Source organism: Poecilia mexicana, unplaced genomic scaffold (assembly GCF_051168715.1).
Source record: "Poecilia mexicana isolate PSO_F unplaced genomic scaffold, ASM5116871v1 scaffold_6, whole genome shotgun sequence".
In the NCBI taxonomy this organism is placed as follows: Eukaryota; Metazoa; Chordata; class Actinopteri; order Cyprinodontiformes; family Poeciliidae; genus Poecilia; species Poecilia mexicana.
Window position 1 is genome coordinate 10,653,756 of NW_028263375.1, and position 19,432 is coordinate 10,673,187.

General features: G+C 39.2%; 1 protein-coding gene across 1 annotated transcript in view; it reads left to right on the forward strand.

Moving 5' to 3' along the window:
• The window catches only part of LOC148158649 (synaptotagmin-7-like), an 83,388-nt gene that overhangs the window by 42,089 nt on the left and 21,867 nt on the right, over nt 1–19,432 (forward strand). Inside the window, exon 2 of the mRNA XM_088006239.1 lies at nt 2,403–2,506. Within this exon, the coding sequence (XP_087862365.1) occupies nt 2,403–2,506 (104 nt within the window). The remainder of the gene's footprint in view (nt 1–2,402; nt 2,507–19,432) is intronic.

The window sequence follows — 19,432 nt, forward strand, 5'->3', positions numbered from 1 at the left end:
TTATATCTCCAAAGATTCTGCTTATGCAGAGTAAGACAGTCTGTGTGACTGAGCTGTCTGAGTGGATCTGATAACAGTCAACATCTTAAAAGTCAACAAGAGCATTTATTTAGGCTTTACTCAGTGGATGGCATCTGAAAGTTTGCCTAAAACATAAGTAGGTCTTCAGTAAATATCGAATTCCCATCTGGTAATGAGGCAGCAGAGATATAACAGAATGTGTTATCACTTATTCCCAAGCACATTCAGTTATAATCACTCACTGTGGATGTAAAACAAGCATGAAAAATAGGCATATATAATATATCATAAAAATATTGGATTAAAGCAGTGAGGAATGTTGGAAGGATGCAAAATGCAGGCTTACAGACTAAGACTTGGACAAAAGCTTTATTTCACTTAACAAAAACCCAAAGCAGGGAATCCAAAATCATAAATCCAACAATAAGAGAAACACAAAGACAAAATCCACTGAGTGAAGGAGTTCCAACACTGCTCATGGATTGGAAGAAGGACCAGGTTTACATGCTGATGGAGAAGATGACGAAAGAGTTACAGAAAGGCCAGAAGATTTATAGAGGAAAAAAATGACAATGGAACATTTTTAGCCAAACAAAGGAGCGGATAACAATACTAACTCACTCACATTTAAGTCATTTCCAGCTTAAAAAACCCAGCAGGACAAAAAAAGTGTAAAAAGTCCACAAGCTTTTAATGGACTAACAGGTTTGGTATGAGAATGTCATGATAATATAGTAGAGGGTAAACATTATGAAAATATAGGGATGGACAATGTGGCTTAAAAACATATCACAGTGTAAGAATTTCATGTCAGTTAGTATTAATAAATATCGATACATTTTTCGTTTTAAATTTCTGAAATACTCCATATTGGTGGTGTGACCTTTCCTCTTTTTTCCATGATTTTCACTCCACATTGTTGTTGTTTATTATTAGGCAGTTATGCAGAATGGTGGCGAAATCTTAAACTACTGCCGCAAGTTACTCAGCAGGTTGTTGCTAGGTAACCAAAGAGTGAGTGAGTTGCTATGCAACCAAACAGTGAGTGAGTTAGTTGATGCCAAAAGCCTTGTTCAGCTGGCCATGAGAGACTGAGCGGCTAAAGCCCTTTCTTTGCCTACATCTCCCAGAATGCTGTGCAGTTCTGGATCCGAGTTTGGTGAAATTAAGCTGTGTGCGTAATACAAGAGAGAGAGAAAAAAAAACTTCTTCCAGCAAAGAGTTGTGTCCTATTTTTTCCTATTTGTTGTATTTAGTGCAAACTAAAAGTCTTTTTGCTCTTGGGGAAGCTTGCTTGGATCTAGTAGCCTAATCGCTGTGTGCTTCTCATTAATTTTTTCCTCCTCTTTTTTTTTTTTTTTTCATCCATGTTCTGTGCCGGTCTGTGCGGGGTCATGGTTTCTGAAGTGGGCTCACACTGGCTCTGAAACAGTAGCTGAGGCTGAAGAGAAGGAGGCAGCTTTCCCACATAAAACAACTTCACTGCCGCTCTTTGCTCCTTTCTGAGCTAATCTGCTCCCACGGGTCTTGGCGAGGAGGAGAATAAACGCAAAGATAGAATGGAGAAGTATGATGAAAAGGCCAGTTGTGACAAGCACAGACAGGGAGAGAGAGATAGCTGTTGGGGAAACGAGAACAGACCCAGTTGGTGTAGGAAGGCTGAGCCGTTTGTCAGTTTTTCTCGTTGAGCGGTCTTGGAAGTGTGCTCTGGCATATTGCTATTTATTTAGGAACTGTTGGGTAATGAAATCCCAAATTTCAACATATTAGCATCTTTCCCCCATCATTTAGGCTGAGCATCTCCGTCATCCAAAGCGAAGATATTAAAATGTGGATTCTGAAAAATTCCACACACCAGGGGAAGCAGTGGATGGTGATTTTTATGAGTCTTCCAGAGCCACCACACTCCCTGGGCATCCTCTGCTGCCCATTAATCATGAGCTCTCTTGCATTGTCACCCCAGCCTCCCATCCGCCCCACCACCCACACCCCACCCTTTCACTCTCAGCCTGTCAGTTAACAAGCCTCGACACCATGACAGTGACGTGTGTGCGACTGACTGATGCCTGCCTCAGGTCCGTATTGAAAAGGTATTGAAATGCTCCTGCACGGAGGCCAGTAAGATTGTATTTCTCAGCTTACGATGGAATGTGGAAAAAAAAAAAAGGAAAAAAAAAAGGCAGCCCAGCTTGGCGATTCAATTAATCGTGCAGGGGAGAAGGCGCAGCTCTATTTTGAGGCGCTTTCCGTTTGACAGCATTTACAGTGGCATGTAATCAACCCGTGTTTTTCATCTTAAGCACCTGTATGTCTCCCCTGCCCACCCCCCAAAAAAGACATCACTGATCTTTTTCCTCTCTTACGTGTTGTTGTGTGTCCAGGCTCGGTGTCCCTCAGTGTGTTCCTGGTCTCCCTCGCAGTGACAGTTTGTGCGGTTTGGCTGGTGGCTCTTTGTGGCGTCTGTGGTTGGTGTCAACGGAAGCTGGTAAGTTTACGTACAAATACAAGCAAAAGCTTTAAATCTACACTGCATTACAGTAGAACTTGAAGTGTTAAAAGCGGAAGATATTGCGTATTTATGTTTTCCATTCCTTTTTTTTTTTTTTTTTTACTTTATTTCACGTTATTTCCTCATCAAAAACATTCCTGGAATGAAGCTGCAGTCTCCTAATTGTGCACAATAATGAATGGAGGTAACATAGTTACCTTATTGTGATATAAAATGGCACTATGTACCTGAAAAATACATAATTCTGCCCCTTTAATACACCTAGATAATCAGTGAACCATTGGAAACAGAGAAAATTCATGCGCATGTTCTAAACAAAAACATTAGCTGGAAGGAAAAAAAGGCGCAATGACCTCGTTGGATATATGTGCACACATACCTGTTGATGCACCTTTTCATTGAATTCTAATATTCAATATTTCTAATTAGGCATCTTTCAGCACTGAAGACTAAAACATGTGTGTGGTCCATTTTTTACATAACCCAAACCTTGGTGTTTGTGAACTTTAAGCTTGTGAATCTTCCTGGATGACAGAGATTCTGCATTTATTGTTCATAAACAAAAGGTTTCCCATCAGTCAAGTTACTAACTCGTGCACTTCCTGCCTTCATCATAATTATTGTTGAAATATAGATGATTTATTCTAAGATTAACTTAAGACATACAAACTGAAAGTTCTCATTTTGGGTAGTATCTTTTTTATCTACTAGTAATTATTACACCATTAGGTTGTCAGTATTCCTACATTTGTGCATTTGTGATATTTTTCTATTTGTGCAGCTGTGTGAGCTTAATTTTATCAATCCAATTCACATTTATTTACACTTGAGCAGATTAATCCGGTGGCTGCAAACGTAAGCTTTCTGCTGCCTGGATTCATACCGTCTGTTTAAATGCCTTTGACAGAGGGCTCCAATGTAATGAGCTTATTTCTAAAAGGCATCACAAAAAGGTGTGAAATGCTGGTTCTGATTTCAAAAGGGGTTCAAATGTTTGCGATGCAAAATCTTTCTAAAGATGTTACAGTCAAGTAATTATTATTAGTTGAAGGGATAACTTTTTCTCCTGGAATATTTTTCAAACAGGAGCACATAAGTCATTTGTAGTATATATATATATAAAAAAGTGTTCCTGTTGTCTCTGTAGGATCTGATACACTTTAGGTTTTGATTTGAATGTCCTCATGCATGTGAAGGTTACAGCTAACAAAGAGATGCAGATGTAGTGTGATGACAAAATGTATGGAGGACACAACCTGCCACAGTTGGCAAGAAAAAAAAAAAAGAAAACATGGCTTGATAAATTAACTAATGTGGCAAATATTGCATCCAAAAAATAAGAATTTTCTCAACTTACTTGACTATGCAGTGTTAATTTATCATCAATTTTAGCAGAATCTTTGGGTTTAGCAAACCAGAATGCTCTCTAAGAACTGGCAGCGCGTTAACTTTGTCAGTGCAACGTCAGAGCCAAAGCTCATTGGTGCACCTCTTAGCTGAGTACTTTAAAAACTTACCTACATGAGTAAACAACAGCGCAGGAACAGTATGTGTGTAAAATTGTCCCTCTGAGCCCAGATGAAGCAGACTGACCTCTGACAGAGGGCGTGTCATTGGAATTATGTGGTATGAAATGTAATTGATTAAACAGGAGCCACCATTCATCACACAGACAGACCTATAAGCCTGAATGCCACTTCATCTTAAAGGATTCTTTTCACACTTTTATGCCTGTAAAGTTCTTTTATTTCTTATCCACCCTGGTACAACCAACAAAAACCTGCTTCAAGTTTAATATCGCCTCAATCTCTTTTTCGGCTCAGTGTTGCTCTGCCAAGTCGCTCTAATAACAGAATTTGACAGTACAGCAAGTTCTACACACACTATGCCTCGCTATATACGGCCATCAGCAGTGCTACAATCACCAAGAAGGTGGCTGTGCCTGGATTACCTGCTGATGTCATTACAACCTATAGCGGGTAAATGATCCTTGCTGAAATGGGACGGAGGTTCAGGACAAGCTCTGTGTTGTTTCAACTTCACATTATATTTGATATTCCACCTTAAAATAAATGGAGCAGTGAATTTCTTCTAGTTTCCTGTGGTGAATAGAGGTAGTTCTGCTGCCAGTGTCATGGGAAGTCTCTGAGGTCCTCCTCTGAGCGCCGCTGCAGATGAATCTTATTTTTATCCTCTGACGGTGCTGCGAAGCAGTCCCACTGCAGCTGCAAGTTGAGATTAAGTGACAATTTTTCTGACCTCACAACACGGTGATGGCCGCCGTCGACCACACAGAACGAGTCTCTTCCCTCTCTCATGAGGCGGCATTGAAAGCAGCCTTTTTGTTTTAATATCAGTGAATCTAGTTACCTTCTGGGTTTGTGTTTGTGTGTGTAGCGGACGAGGTGGGAGGAATTAAGACGTCAATTAAAGCGCTTTGTATTCTTTGGACCACTTACTTTGGGGAAAAATTGTCAGCAGCCCACTGGTGTGAAACCACTTTAAACGCAGCTGTTTAATGTACAAAATAATTAAGTGTGACTGAGATGAATCGAGCTCATTTCTCTGATGGGAAACGTGTTATTGATGACATGCTGCCATCTGAGGAAGCACAAATAATGTCAATCTGGTTAAAAACAGTTTTTTCACATATGTAAATATTAGTTTTCTACAAAACATGTTGCCTTTTGACAAGCCATAAGCTAAAACTTGCTTGTGGCAAAGTGCAAGCGGGAGATTTTAGGGCTTTCTTCTTGTCCATAATGTTTGGAGTGCACAACTGACACGTGTCCTGTCACCAGAGAGCTATGAATGGGCTTCTCTGATTAATGCTCCTCCTTCTCCTTATCTGGTTTATCAGATTAGATGATTGGCCACTGGCTTGTCTTGGTGGGTTTACTAACAAAACTTTCATCTAATGGTGAAATAAATTAGAAATAATATGTTTAAGGGACAAGTTGTAACGGTGGATGTTACTGATACATTGCAGCAGACACTAGCCTCTATGGGATTCTGCACAAATAAATGCGTATGTATGATGATGATGATCTTCAGCAAATCTCAGTTGTTCACATCACAACTTTTTTAAACCTTAGAATAGACCAGAGGTTCCCAAACTGTGGGGCGCGCGGGAAGCCGTCTGGATGAAAAAAAAGACAAAACATGAACACTGTATGCGCTGGGTTTTTACCTTAGAATGGCCAACTCTCTGTTATTCCTATGTCAATTTGATACAGTAGAGGCTTCCACACTTCCCATATTTGTGTCCTTTGTCACTTTTATCAGCATGTAAAACTGTTTAATCAGTTGTTAACATGTTGTAACCTGTTTTTCCGAGCCGCCTTTAAACGCAACATGAGCGCTACGACGCACGCGCTGGGTTTCCACCTGTGAAGGAGACCTGCTGCTGCTGTGCGGAGCTACGTAGGTTTGTGTTAGAATCACGGCAGCAAACCAGCAAAACGCAAAAAACTTTTCAGTTTTTCCCTCCAAACTAACCGACTGAGTTGAGTAAAGCTGTTGGATGCAGGTAATGTTAGCTAAAAGATGACTAGCTAATATCAATACAGAACCTTAAGTTTAACAAGTACCTTTAGGCTACCGATGTTGGTGTCTATTTTCAGCTACGTACATTCATCCCGCCCCGCTCCCCCGTCACACGCGTCGTTTCAACCAGACAGCCATTTGTAATCCATAGGGGGGGCGCAGAAAATGTTTGGAAACCACTGGGGGGGCGCAGAAGAAAAAGTTTGGGAACCACTGGAATAGACTATTCACATGCAGACTAGTAATTTACTAACTAGGTGTATAGAAATGCTTTGTTTGTAGGTTTATGTTCCCTGAGTTCATACCAGCATTTACATAAACATGCTTGCTTTCAGCTAAACTATTATAAAAAGCCTTCTGTATTCCATTTCCCATAAGGTCACGCTCCCTGCATGCTTTCTTAGCTTGTGTCCAAGGCATCCGTTTTGGATATTTCCGAGTGTACTCTTAGACAACGTCAGCTTTTATAAGAACAAGCGGCTCGCCTGGAGCCTCACGTGTCATTTGCGAGTGGACCCGTTCCAGTTTCTGGTATGATTCATAGGTTAATAGACAAGATGTTTTTGGGCAAGTGTTGCTTTTGGTATTTTAGCTTTGGCAAACTGGTGCAATGAGTTTTGTTTCAACGGTCCTCACATGAAGTCATCCTGCTTAAAATATAAAAATAAAGCTCCTCTTTTAAGTAGAACACAAAGAACACTTTACTTTGTTGTGGCTTAAAGATTCATAGGGTGTGGTGAATTTTGAACAAGTACATGGTCATTGTTGTTTAATGCCTGATTTAATCCCAGTGGAGACAACAGCAAGAAAACAACAAATACTAATACATTAATCTCTGATAATGTGATTATTGGGCTCCTGTGTGGTGGGGCTGATAGGTGTCAGCGGGGGCCTGTGCTGCCGATAGTGGGAGAGATTTTCAGATTTCAGAAGCGGTGCAGCTCTAACATCTGTTTGAGCAGCAGTGGCCGCTTGGCATTCAGAAACCCCCCACCTGCTCCTGTGTACCTTGTTGCTGTTTGATCCGTGACATAGTTGTGAGTGGGGTTAAGATTGAACCAGACCACACTTGCAGCGCTCGCTCAGGGTTTCCCTTTAGCATTCTGCCAGCTGTTATCGTATGAGAGAGAAATATTGTAATTATATCAATGAGATGATCACGAATCAAAGACATTTAAAGGTAGCTGTGAAACGGTTCCTGGAGGCTTTAATACAGGATTAAGTGTAAAATACAACAGCAAGATGCGGGTAAATAAAAAGGATTTTGACTGATGCTAATTATAAATCATTTGATTTCACAGCCATTTTAATAGTTGACTCCTGTTTAGTTGTGGAGGGTTTCTGGTAACATCGAGTGAGCATGTCTACTCTTGTTGGCTGTTAATTCATGGCAAACAAACACAGCTGGGTGTTGGAAGGCGAGTGCACTGCTGGGCGAGACAGAAAGAGAGCCATGCTTTTAACTCTGCCTCCTCTCATGTTGGGACTCTTTCAGAAAACTCTCAGCATCACCGCAGGCAGTCCGAGACCACATCTCCTCTTACTCATCTGCAGCTCTGCAGCAGTAACTAAACTTGCTGCTTCCTCCAAACAAAGCATTTGCTGACTTCCCGTCCCTTTTATCAAGTCAAAACATCCTCATCAGTGCCTAAGTGTTGTAAAGTTCCTTCTGTATTGCGCCATCCTGTTGCTTCCACTTTGCTTTGAGAGTCACGACAGAGGTGTGTGCAGTGTGGAAAATGGGAAAGTCTTCTGTATGCAGCATCACTCACACAACGTTGTTGTCTCAGGTAGCATAAAACTGTGTCAATGTCACGTCAGTTTTCCGAACATTTTGAAGCAGAAAACCAGTGTCTATGCACCGATTTGTTTTAATTGCCAGCCTGGAGACTTCAGTAGACGGCAGAGCTGCCCAAATGTGTAATGTTTGTGGTGATTTAACTTTGCAAAAGACTTCTTGATGGTGAATGCTCCATAATATCTTCCCCAAAGCCATTATGAAATTGCTTTTCCTTAAATAAATTAAAAAAAAAAAAAAAGCAACGTCCCTCTGAGATTTTGGTCCAAATTAACTTTAGAACATCAGACCATTGCTGCAAATTTGTCAGCTGCATGTCTTGATAGAAATCTTCTGCTCCACAACATCCTGAAGGGATTTGACATGTGGTGACTGTGAAGACCCTCAGTACCATGAATGCATCATCATGTTCAGGAAATCAGTTGAGATGGTTAGAGGTTTGTAACATGGCGTGTTATCTTGGTGGTAGTAACCATCAGAGTTTACTGTCCTTTCCTGCGGCTATTAAGGTCAGCAGCAATAATCTGGTAGGCTGTGGCATTTAAACTGTGTTAATTTGGTACTTAGGGACCCAAAGTTTGGTGAGAAAATATCCGCCGTAGCTTTTCATCGCTGTTACCAGTCTGATACTGTTCAGATTGGATTTGTGATTTGATGTTTACACCAAATTCTGATCCCAACATCTAAATGTCACAGCTGAACTAAAGACCAGGCAACATTTTCCCTTATCTATAATTGTGTACATTTGGTTTTATGTGGGGTTTTTTTCCCTGCTTTTGCATCATCAAGACATTTTCATACAATAAAGCTGCTGCTGACTGGATTTTTTAATTTCTTTTTTGGAACTTTTTATTCTTCTCTGCACACCTGAAAGATAACTGTGCATAGATCATCAATTTCTGGATAAACTTATGTTGTTTGGTACCAACAGTAACGCATCAAGTGCAAAATCTCTATCAATTTATTCTTTGTCCGTCAAGAGGCTAATTATTATTGTATTCATATTAAACTGTTACAATATATAAAATAAACATATCGAGTTTTTTATTATTATTTATAAAAAAACATTGACTGTACTTTAGAGGTGAACTAAAGCTACAATCGTCAAATGTATTATACAACCACATAACTTCCTTCTCTGTTTCCGTCATGACAAATACTACAGTTAGAAAGTTTTGTCAGTTAAACTTAAGTTGGTTATTTTTAAAAAAAAATTCTATTTGTAGAACTGAGACGAAGCACTTATCCAGAGAAACATGCTAAATTTATAATATAAGCACAACTCGTTTAAGAAATTGTAGCATAATTTAAAACAGCCAGTTCAGAACCTGATTAAATATTTATTTTAATTTATTCATTAAACTAATTTGTTTAAAAAAAAAAAAAAACTAATTATATAATTCTTTCGAAACAAATGCTTTACCCTGGGAATTTGTTAGAACTGAATGCGACTAAATGATCGGAGCCTCACTAATTAACTGGAACACCCCCAGCAGAATTTAAGTCATGATATGTTTGATTGCTAGAAAGCATTTTGGGGATTATTTCATTATTTGATCCATTGTTTTGCTGTGAAATTTATTATGAAGTGCTGACTCACAGCAAGACCTCGCCGAAGCCTTCAGTCTGGAAACAAAAAGCCAGGTGGTAAATTTTATCGTCTGCTATTGGTTTTCTGTAACCTAGATCTGGAGGTATTGACTTGATTTTCTCCTTTGTTTTCCGTCTTATTTTGTAATAACTGCTCAGCTTTGTCACATCAGCTTTTATAGATTTCTGCTGCCTTACTCTGTTTAAGGAGAAGAAAATGACTTTTAGCTGTCCATTCTTGTGAATGAGCCTGAAGGACGCTGTACAGAAGCTCTTTATTTTTTGGATGCTGCGTGTTCTCTGCGAGGCGGCTGCGTCTCACTGCAGAACGGATGACTTCTTCCTCGTTTTAAACCTGACCCATTTGGGACTGTCTGTCACTCACTGTTTCACTCAGTTCTCATTTGCACCCGTCTCTCTCTCTCTCCTCTTCTACCTCCCATGCCATTGTTTCACAAGCTGCTCTGCGCTGTCAGTTTTTCACTCCTTGTGGTCAGGCCTCCTTTTTGTTTTTCAATTTGATTTCCATTTTCAGCTTTCGCTCGTCCTTCTTGGCGCGGGACCTCCGCTCATCTCCCGGGTCCTCCCACCTTCCAGAAAATTTTACTATTGCAATGAATGAAACATGAGTTTTGTTTGATAGTTTGTCCTCGCTGCAAAGAAAAGCACATCCAAAATAACTGTGATGCAAAGGAATTTGCTGTAGATTGACCAAATTTTTTTGAAAAGTCCACCTCTTCTCCTTGCAAGTTATATCTTATGTAGTTTTCAGACACATTTTGAGCTCCTGTGGGACCACACACACACACGTTTGTATTGCTATCTTTGTGGGGACTTTCCATTGACTTCCATTCATTTTTACAGCCTAAACCTTACCTTTACCCTTTTCCTAACCCTAACCATCACATACCTAACCCTAACCCTAACCAAAACTCAATTCATACCTTAGCCCTAAATCTGACCCCTGACCCAAAAACAGGGTTTCCCCTCGTGGGGACCAGGCTCCGGTCCCCATGAGGAGCGATTGGTCCCCACAACGTAGTACATGTCAGGAAAATCATCCCCACAAGGTATTACAAACAAATGCACACACACACACACCCGCATTATGGTTTATAGACTTCGCGGGGTCCGAAAGTAGAATGGTGAGTTGCGGGGCCCACCCTTTCTAGATGTCCTAGATCTATGAAAAAAATCAGGCAAGTCCCAAAAAAAATCTTGATACTAAAAATCACCTTCAATAAACACAATTTGAAACTTTTTTTTATACGCCAGTTTTTCGGTCACTTGTGGGGCCCATTTCTAACATTGTGCTTTGCGGGGTCCACCTTACACACATTTCTAACATTTATGCTTTGCAGGGCCCACCTCTACACACAAGTTTTTTAGTCTGTTATGGGGCTTGCTGTTAACATTTAACTCTTGTTAGGTCTGCCTTTAAGATTTCCTAACCCTATCTTTCAGCAGAGCTCTCACCTCAGCAATAAGCCAGGGTTTCTGGTTCTGGTAACAGGTTACTGTCTTGGTGGTGGTGACATCATCAGCACACTTGGAGATGAAGCCAAGAACAGAGGAGGTGTATTCCTCCAGGCTCACCTCTCCCTCATAAGTAGCTGCCTCTCTGAAGACCTGCCAATCTGTAGACTGAAAACAGTCCTGGAGCACAAAGGCTGCTCTGGGCCGCACAGTAACTGTCTTCGTTGGTCTACTAAACTATGTATACATTGAAATGTGCATTTTAAGTACGTCTGTCCTTATTCACGTTCTAGCCAATTTTCCGTGGTCACAGTCTTAATATTCTCCAAGTGTTCAGTTATACTGGTTTTAATTAGAGATGTGCCGATCAGGTTTTTTCCTGCCGATACCGATACCGATCACCCATAAGGGCCGATCACCGATACTGATCACATAATTATCTTTTTTATTATTATCATAAACACTACCGGTTACATTATGTGGAAAAAGGAACGATGAATTCACCTTAATTTAGACAAAAACTTTTTTTTAAATAATTTTTTCCAAGAAGAAAACTAAACAAAACAGGCTTTGTGCAAATTGTACTGCTATTGGTACTATAACAGACTGATAACATATGGAGGCTCTGAAGAGGCTAAATAATACAAAGAGCCAAAATAAAACCTCTCAACATTGCCAAAAAAATTCAAGTATAAAACTTAACATCCAAAGGCAAATACAGGATCCATTACAATAAACAATCCAGAGTTACTGAATGAAAACTTCCTGATAGCATGGCGGCTAGTTGATTACTGCTAGTTCTCAGTGGCTGTTTCTGACTGAGCGGAGTAATTATGCAGAACAGGGAGGAGATCGATTAATTTTCCAGAGATTATCTGTCTCATGTTAGGACAACAAAAGTTTTAATAGGTATGTAAAATGTATTTTTTAAGTTAGATGCTGCAGCTTTAAGCAGAGGTTCGGTGTGAGAGTCACTGCCAGGTGGAGCAGAAGCGAAGCTCCGTCTGTGAAATATTACTACCTGTAGCGTAGCAGCGGTTCAACAGCGAGAGCAGAACCAGCGTCTTACATCACAGCTCAAAGACTTAAATTATTTTGTGGGTTATTTGTTTAGCTTTCTGACCGTCATGCTAATCCGGGTGAGTGTTTGTAGCTGTGTGCTGCTTTACCTGCTATCTGATCCTCCATATGTCTTTTTTACTACAGTGAGCCTCGATGTAGCCAAACTCCATCAAGTATGGCATTGTTTTTTGCCATATTAGCTTTGTTGTGTTGATGCATTTTGACCTGCTTCAATTTCCGCCACAACACCAAACTTCCCCATTCACTCAGTGCGTTATAGTTCCACATCGCTTAGGATTTGTTGCTGCATGTTTGCGCAGTGTGAAGGAAAGAGGAGACCAGCTGCACAGACAGGCTGCGAAATGAGAAGCAGGTGATCGGTTTGTGCGATCGGCAACAAGAGACCGTGATCGGCGATCACAGATCATACACTTTTTCACTGAAATCGGCCGATTATGATCGGTGGCCGATTGATCAGCACACCTCTAGTTTTAATATTTTAACATATTTGAATTATTCATTTTAGCTAACTATAAAGTACACAGAATTTACTAGCAATCATTAACTTAATGAGTCAAAATTTCAAACAGACACATTACAAATGTAGCCAATGAACAAAACTTTATTTTGAGCAACACATCTTAATTCAACATTGTAACACTGAATGTATGGAGGACCAAAACTGACATAATAAAAAATAAAATATATGAAAAGAATATATACCCAACATATATAAATAAAATTTATAAATAAAATGTATATATCCGACATAATCAATAAAATAAATATAAATAAAAATATATAAATAAAAGAATAAATATATAAATGAATATTTATCTGACATAAGAAACAAAAGCATAAATATTTATATATTTTTATTTTATTTATATATTTATGCTTTTGTTTCTTATGCCAGATAAATATTCTTTTATATATTTATTTTTATATATTTTTTTATGTATATTTATTTTATTTCTTATGTCAGATATATACATTTTATTTATATATTTTATTTAAATATGTCGGATATATATTTATTCTTTTATTTATATATTTATTCTTTTATTTTTTATTTTGTCAGTTTTGGTGCTCCATATGAATGTGCTATGTTAACATTTGCCCATCTTTATTTTGAGCAGCACATTTAATTTCAACAGTTTAGCACTTAATTTGCTTTCTAAACATTTACCCATCTTTCTTTGTCAGAATTTTGATAAATGAACTAAAAAATACTTTGAATTTTGTCCACATCTAACATTTACAAACAGTAGCAGTGAAACATAACACATTTACAATAACAAAGCAAGATTAGCCATGTATTTCTATCTAAGACAGACATGTCCAAAGTCCGGCCCGGGGGCCAAATGCGGCCCGTGGTCAAATTTCATCCAGCCCGCAGCCTCTGTCATAAAATCAATAACGTCTGGCCCGCACGTAGAATTAATACATTGGGCAGCAGTACTGCTACCTGCATAGAGCGTAGCTTACACACTAAATGCTGTTCCTCATTTACCCACTAGAGGGCAGGAGCCCGTGTGACTCAGACCATTTGCAGGTGGAGCTCATTGAGCTGCAGTGTGACGCAGAGAGCCGCGGTCGGCACCAGCAGCTTTCTCTCGCGAACTTTTACGACAGCTGGATAAGGACATGTTTCAAGAGATTGGAGCATTTTAGTAAGAAAAGGCTAAGCTTGTTTGGGTCAACGTTAGGGTTGCCACCTGTCAGAAATCAAAATAAGGGACGCATCGTCCTAGTCTCATGGGGGGAGGGGGGAACTTCGACTAGGGTTACCAAGAGACCAGTCCCTATATATTTAAAGTCGGCCGAGGGGGGGGGGAGACTGCGGCTGTTGGACGCAATATCGCAACACCGTGAGTGAAACAATGACTAGGGCAGCCTACTATGTAAAGTATTCGGGGACCACTTCTTTGGCATTACACATACACATTTGTAGAATACGGAACAAATGTCGTCTCGTTTCGGTTCGGGACGGGTTGCAACCCTAGTCAACGTATTTGTGTGAGAAGACATTCTTGGTTGTGAACTTAAATGACGGACTCTCACTTGTCATTTACAAGTTTCTGAATAAATTTTGCTTTTGTTTTTTAAGATCAAAATAAGTCAGAAATTCAGACAAGTTTTCAGTTTTCACTCCAGAATAATAAACTTTTAAAAATCTGATCAACATTTACTAATACGTCATCTTTCAAATGAGCCCTGCACTTGTTGATATGACTATTACTTGCTCATTTTTCTGTAATTTTATTTAAAAATTCTGTAAATATCGTTAGAAAAAAGTTAGTGTTAAAAAAGTGAAGTTAAGTGAATATTCAATTGCATATGATATGCATGTTTCAAATGAACCAAAAGACATGCTTAAGATCGCTGAAATTAAAATAAAAAAGCAAATGTAAAACACAGAATGGCTTGCTGAAATTTGTTTAAATATATTGCTGTTCTATGTAAATAACATCCACCAAGGTCGGCCCCCCTACATTTTTAACACACCGAATCTGGCCCCCTTTGCAAAAAGTTTGGACACCCCTGATCTAAGAGCTTCATGAAAGAATTCATGGAAGTTCATGGAAGCTTTTTCACTCATTTTCTCCTCATGGTGGTTTCAACAGTTTCAACAGTTTAGCACTTAATTTGCTTTCTAAACATTTGCCCATCTTTGTCAGAATTTTGATAAATGAACTGAAAAATACTTCGAATTTTGTCCACATCTAACATTTACAAACAGTAGCAATGGAGCATAACAAATGTACAATAACAAAACAAGACTAGCCATGTATTTCTATCCAAGAGCTTCATGAAAGAATTCATGGAAGTTCATGGAAACTCTTTCACTCATACTTTTTCCTCATGGTGGTTATTCTGTTTTTGACAAAGTACTTAACTGCTTTCCAGTCTCTATTACTCAGTACTTGTGGTTCTGCAGCAATGCAATTCTCACAGTCAACCTTACCAGGAACTCGATTTGTCACTATGTACTTCCTTAAATGTTTATTTACTGCAGCACATTCCTCTGGTGTCCAGTTTCTTTTCACAACTTTTTCATTACCTAAGGGCATAAAAAGAGCACTTTTTAGTGTACAACGTTAGTAGAACAAAACTGAATAGAGGACACTTCATGTACAATAATCCCAATACAATACAATTAAAATGAGATATTTTAATAACTATCTTTGTCAACAGTAAGAAGAGAATTAGTTAATGTTTGGGGTATTAATTCAGTCAGCTCAGTTGCTAAGAGGTCTTCTGTGTCAGCTGTTTTGATATTAACAAAAATGGGGAAAAGTAAGAATACAGTCATGGCCAAAAGTTTTGAGAAAGATTCAAATGTTAATTTTTACAAAGTCTACTGCTTCAGTTTTTATAATGGCAATTTGCATATACTCCAGAATGTTATAAAGAGTGATCAGCTTAACAGCAATTAATTGCAAAGTCAATATTTGCCCAGAAAATGAACTTTATCCCCCAAAACACATTTCAACTTCATTGCAACCCTGCCTTAAAAGGACCAGCTAACATCATTTCAGTGATTGCTCCATTAACACAGGTGTGGGTGTTGATGAGGACAGGGCTGGAGATCAATCGGTCATGATTAAGTAAGAATGACACCACTAGACACTTTTAAAAGAGGTTGGTGCTTGGCATCATTGTTTCTCTTCTGTGAACCATGGTTATCTCTAAAGAAACACGTGCAGTCATCATTGCACTGCACAAAAATGGCCTAACAGGGAAGATTATCACAGCTAGAAAGATTGCACCTCAGTCAACAATCTATCGCATCATCAAGAACTTCAAGGAGAGAGGTTCCATTGTTGCCAAAAAGGCTCAAGGGCGCCCAAGAAAGACCAGCAAGCGCCAGGACAGTCTCTTAAAAGTGTTTCAGCTCCGGAATCGGGCTACCAGCAGTGCAGAGCTTGCTCAGGAATGGCAGCAGGCAGGTGTGAGTGCATCTCCACGCACTGTGAGGCGGAGACTCTTGGAGCCAGGCCTGGTCTCAAGGAGGGCAGCAAAGAAGCCTCTTCTCTCCAGGAAAAACATCAGGGACAGACTGATATTCTGCAAAAGGTACAGGGAGTGGACTGGTGAGGACTGGGGTAAAGTCATTTTCTCTGATGAATCCCCTTTCCGATTGTTTGGGACATCGGGAAAACAGCTTGTTCAGAGAAGACGAGGTGAGCGCTACCACCAGTCTCGTCTCATGCCAACTGTAAAGCATCCTGAAACCTTTCATGTGTGGGGTTGCTTCTCAGCCAAGGGAGTCAGCTCTCTCACAGTCTTGCTTAAAAACACAGCCATGAATAAAGAATGGTACCAGAATGTCCTCCGAGAGCAACTCCTCCCAACCGTCCAAGAGCAGTTTGGTGATGAACAATGCCTTTTCCAGCATGACGGAGCACCTTGCCATAAAACAAAGGTGATAACTAACTGGCTCAGGGAACAAAACAGAGATTTTGGGTCCATGGCCTGGAAACTCCCCAGATCTCAATCCCATTGAAAACTTGTGGTCAATCATCAAGAGACGGGTGGACAAACAAAAACCTAGGAATTCTGACAAAATGCAAGCATTGATTCTGCAAGAATGGACTGCTATCAGTCAGGATTTGCTCCAGAAGTTGATTGAGAGCATGCCAGGGAGAATTGCAGAGGTCCTGAAGAAGAGGGGTCAATACTGCAAATATTGACTCACTGCATTAACTCATTCTAACTGTCAATAAAAGTTTTTGTTATAATATGATTGCAATTGTATTTCTGTATGTGATGAAAACATCTGACATACACACATGAAAACCAGAGGGCAGCAGATCGTGTGAAAATATAATATTTGTGTCATTCTCAAAACTTTTGGCCATGACTGTAGGAGACAGTCACCAACGAGGTTCAACAATAATTTTGAGACCATATCAAGGTGAAGACACATCTAGTTACAGAGAAAGGTAAGGTTTTACCAAATCAAATAGAATTTACAATGAAATGAAGCTGTATAGCGTCATGTTTTTACTTATATCTCATTATGTGTGTTACTCAACTGCTTAGAAGTGTGATATTTAGAACAGCCTATTCGGTTAGTAAGTTTTCATATTACAACTTACTGACCGAGTAAGGGTTGTGTGCGGATTCCATGTGTGCGTTCCTTGCTGAATGTCCTCTGCTGCATTCCAAAATGAATATCTTTCTCGGCTGCGTTCTATTTATCTTTTAGTGTGGGTCAGCCATCCACAAGTGGAGGAGCAGAGGGCACAGACAGGGAATCAGAGAGAAGAGCTGTGGGGATGGTGAAGGTGCTTCTGTTAGAAACAGAAGCTGCTCACCTCATCACCCAAAATGAAGAACTGAAGCAGAGGTGGATGACACTTGTTGGAAGTGTGAGAAGTATGACATGGACCTGCTGTGTCTGCAGCCGAACAGAAACTGTAGCTGGCAGTAGCGCAAAAACTGAGAATGGCTGTACATAGCTTTCATTTATGGACAGTTTAATTTTCAAAAGAAACATTCTGAAAGTTATGCTGTTAATGTGTCAAAAGCTGTCTAAATTTCTAATTTGTAAATGTGTGCATCTGTTGTATTTTTTGATCACTAAACCTGAAAACAATTATGTTTTTGTTTTTTCTTCTTGTTAATCTGATAAACACTCAGACTCTAAATTGTAAATAACTGCTGGAAATTGAAAAGTGTTATGGAAAACTGGCAACATTATTTACTCACAGGACATTTAAAAACCCTTTGCATTTTACAATAAACAAACATATCTAGATGATATTTTGAAACTTAGGCCTAAAAGGGTTAATATATCTTGTTTAGGTCAGCTAAATTTTAGTAAACAGTAGATATGAGGAAAATATTGATACAGTAGTAATAACTGGACCAATAATTGGATAAAGTTATATACTGAAAAGGATTTCTCTAATTTCACCTCTCTTTTTAGCAGACTTTTCATTACTGCGGTCACTAGATGCGGGAGTAGAAGGGGTCACTTTGACGACTTCTGGCATCAGTTCATCTGAAATGATCGTTTTTAAGTACAGAAAAGAACAGATTTTGAAATATTTAAATTATTTAAAAGTGGCATTTAAAAAAAACAAAAAATAGAGTACTGACTCCCGTAGGTTCACAAGCTCACCTCTCTTTTTGGTCAAGGCTTTCTGACTTCCACTGGATGTGGCAGCACAAGGTGTCTCTTCAGGAGCTCCTTTTATCTGCTCTTCTGAAATATTGATTTTAGGGAAGGAAAAAAAGAAAAAAATCAATTTAAACTTGAAATGATCTACAGCTGACATGAACTTAACATACAGTAATCTAGTATGTTTAAAACTATTGTGATCATTCCCATTGAGAAACAAATAAATTCATACCTTTTTCTTCAAAAGTCTCATCCGTGTCAAGAGGTTCTAAAATGGTAAGATACATTTGAAGAGATTTGTTTACTAGAGAAAACACTCAAGAACCAATTCCACAAAAGGTAGGAAACCATAAATACTTAAACAGCAACCTTTAAATTGTTTTACCTCAAACCAAATCAGAATAAGATAAAATTTTTATGTAAACCCTAAATTATATTATTTTCAAATAATATGCTGTTTGTTCATCTTTAACAAAACATGCCTTCTATAAATATCAATTTCTTAAATTTATCCTTAAATATCAAAGTTAGAAGCTTTCATTTCTCTTGTATGAAAGTGTGTAAATATTAGTACCGTTGACATCAAGGTGGATTTCATCCAGACTCTTCCCTTTGTACTCTCCTAGACGTCCTTGTTCCAATGCAAGAAGAACTTTGCTTACTTTTGCCAACTGTACAGTTCCTTCTGGAAGGCGATAGTGCTTTCTGTGAACTGCAATGTTATGGCCAAGAAAGTCTGCCAACTGATCGAGCTCTGTGGTCTTGAGGTTCAAAACCGTTGACAATGTAGCAATGTGCTTCCTAAGCTTTGTTGACGTGAGAGCAGTAGAGTCTTTGAGGCCACTGCATTGACTTACAAGTTGCCTGATGCAGTCTGAACCCCTGAGGTAATGGAAAGAATTCGGCAAAGCAAACAGGTACAGATTTTCTTTCAGGACTCCACATTCTTCCCGCTTTTCAGTAAGAGTATCAAGTGATTCCTTCATCTGTGGACTCAGTAGAACAGGGACCTTTCTTCCTCTCTTTCCCACTATTGTTATCCGGACAAAATAGTTGCAAAGCTTTTGTTCAAGTGCTGTGAGGGCCAGGTTAACATCCTCATGTGCAGTGGATGTGTCCTTCGACAGGTAAACTGACAAATGCATTCTGGAAACCTCCCCAGCTCGCCGTCGGTTGAAAAGGATTACTTGTGCCAGAATGACTTTGGCAAGATCCTTCCAGTTGGACTGTGAGACATCTTTTGTCAAAGCACGTAAATACTCCTGCTGTTTCTCTGACAAATGGTTGTGAAGAATCT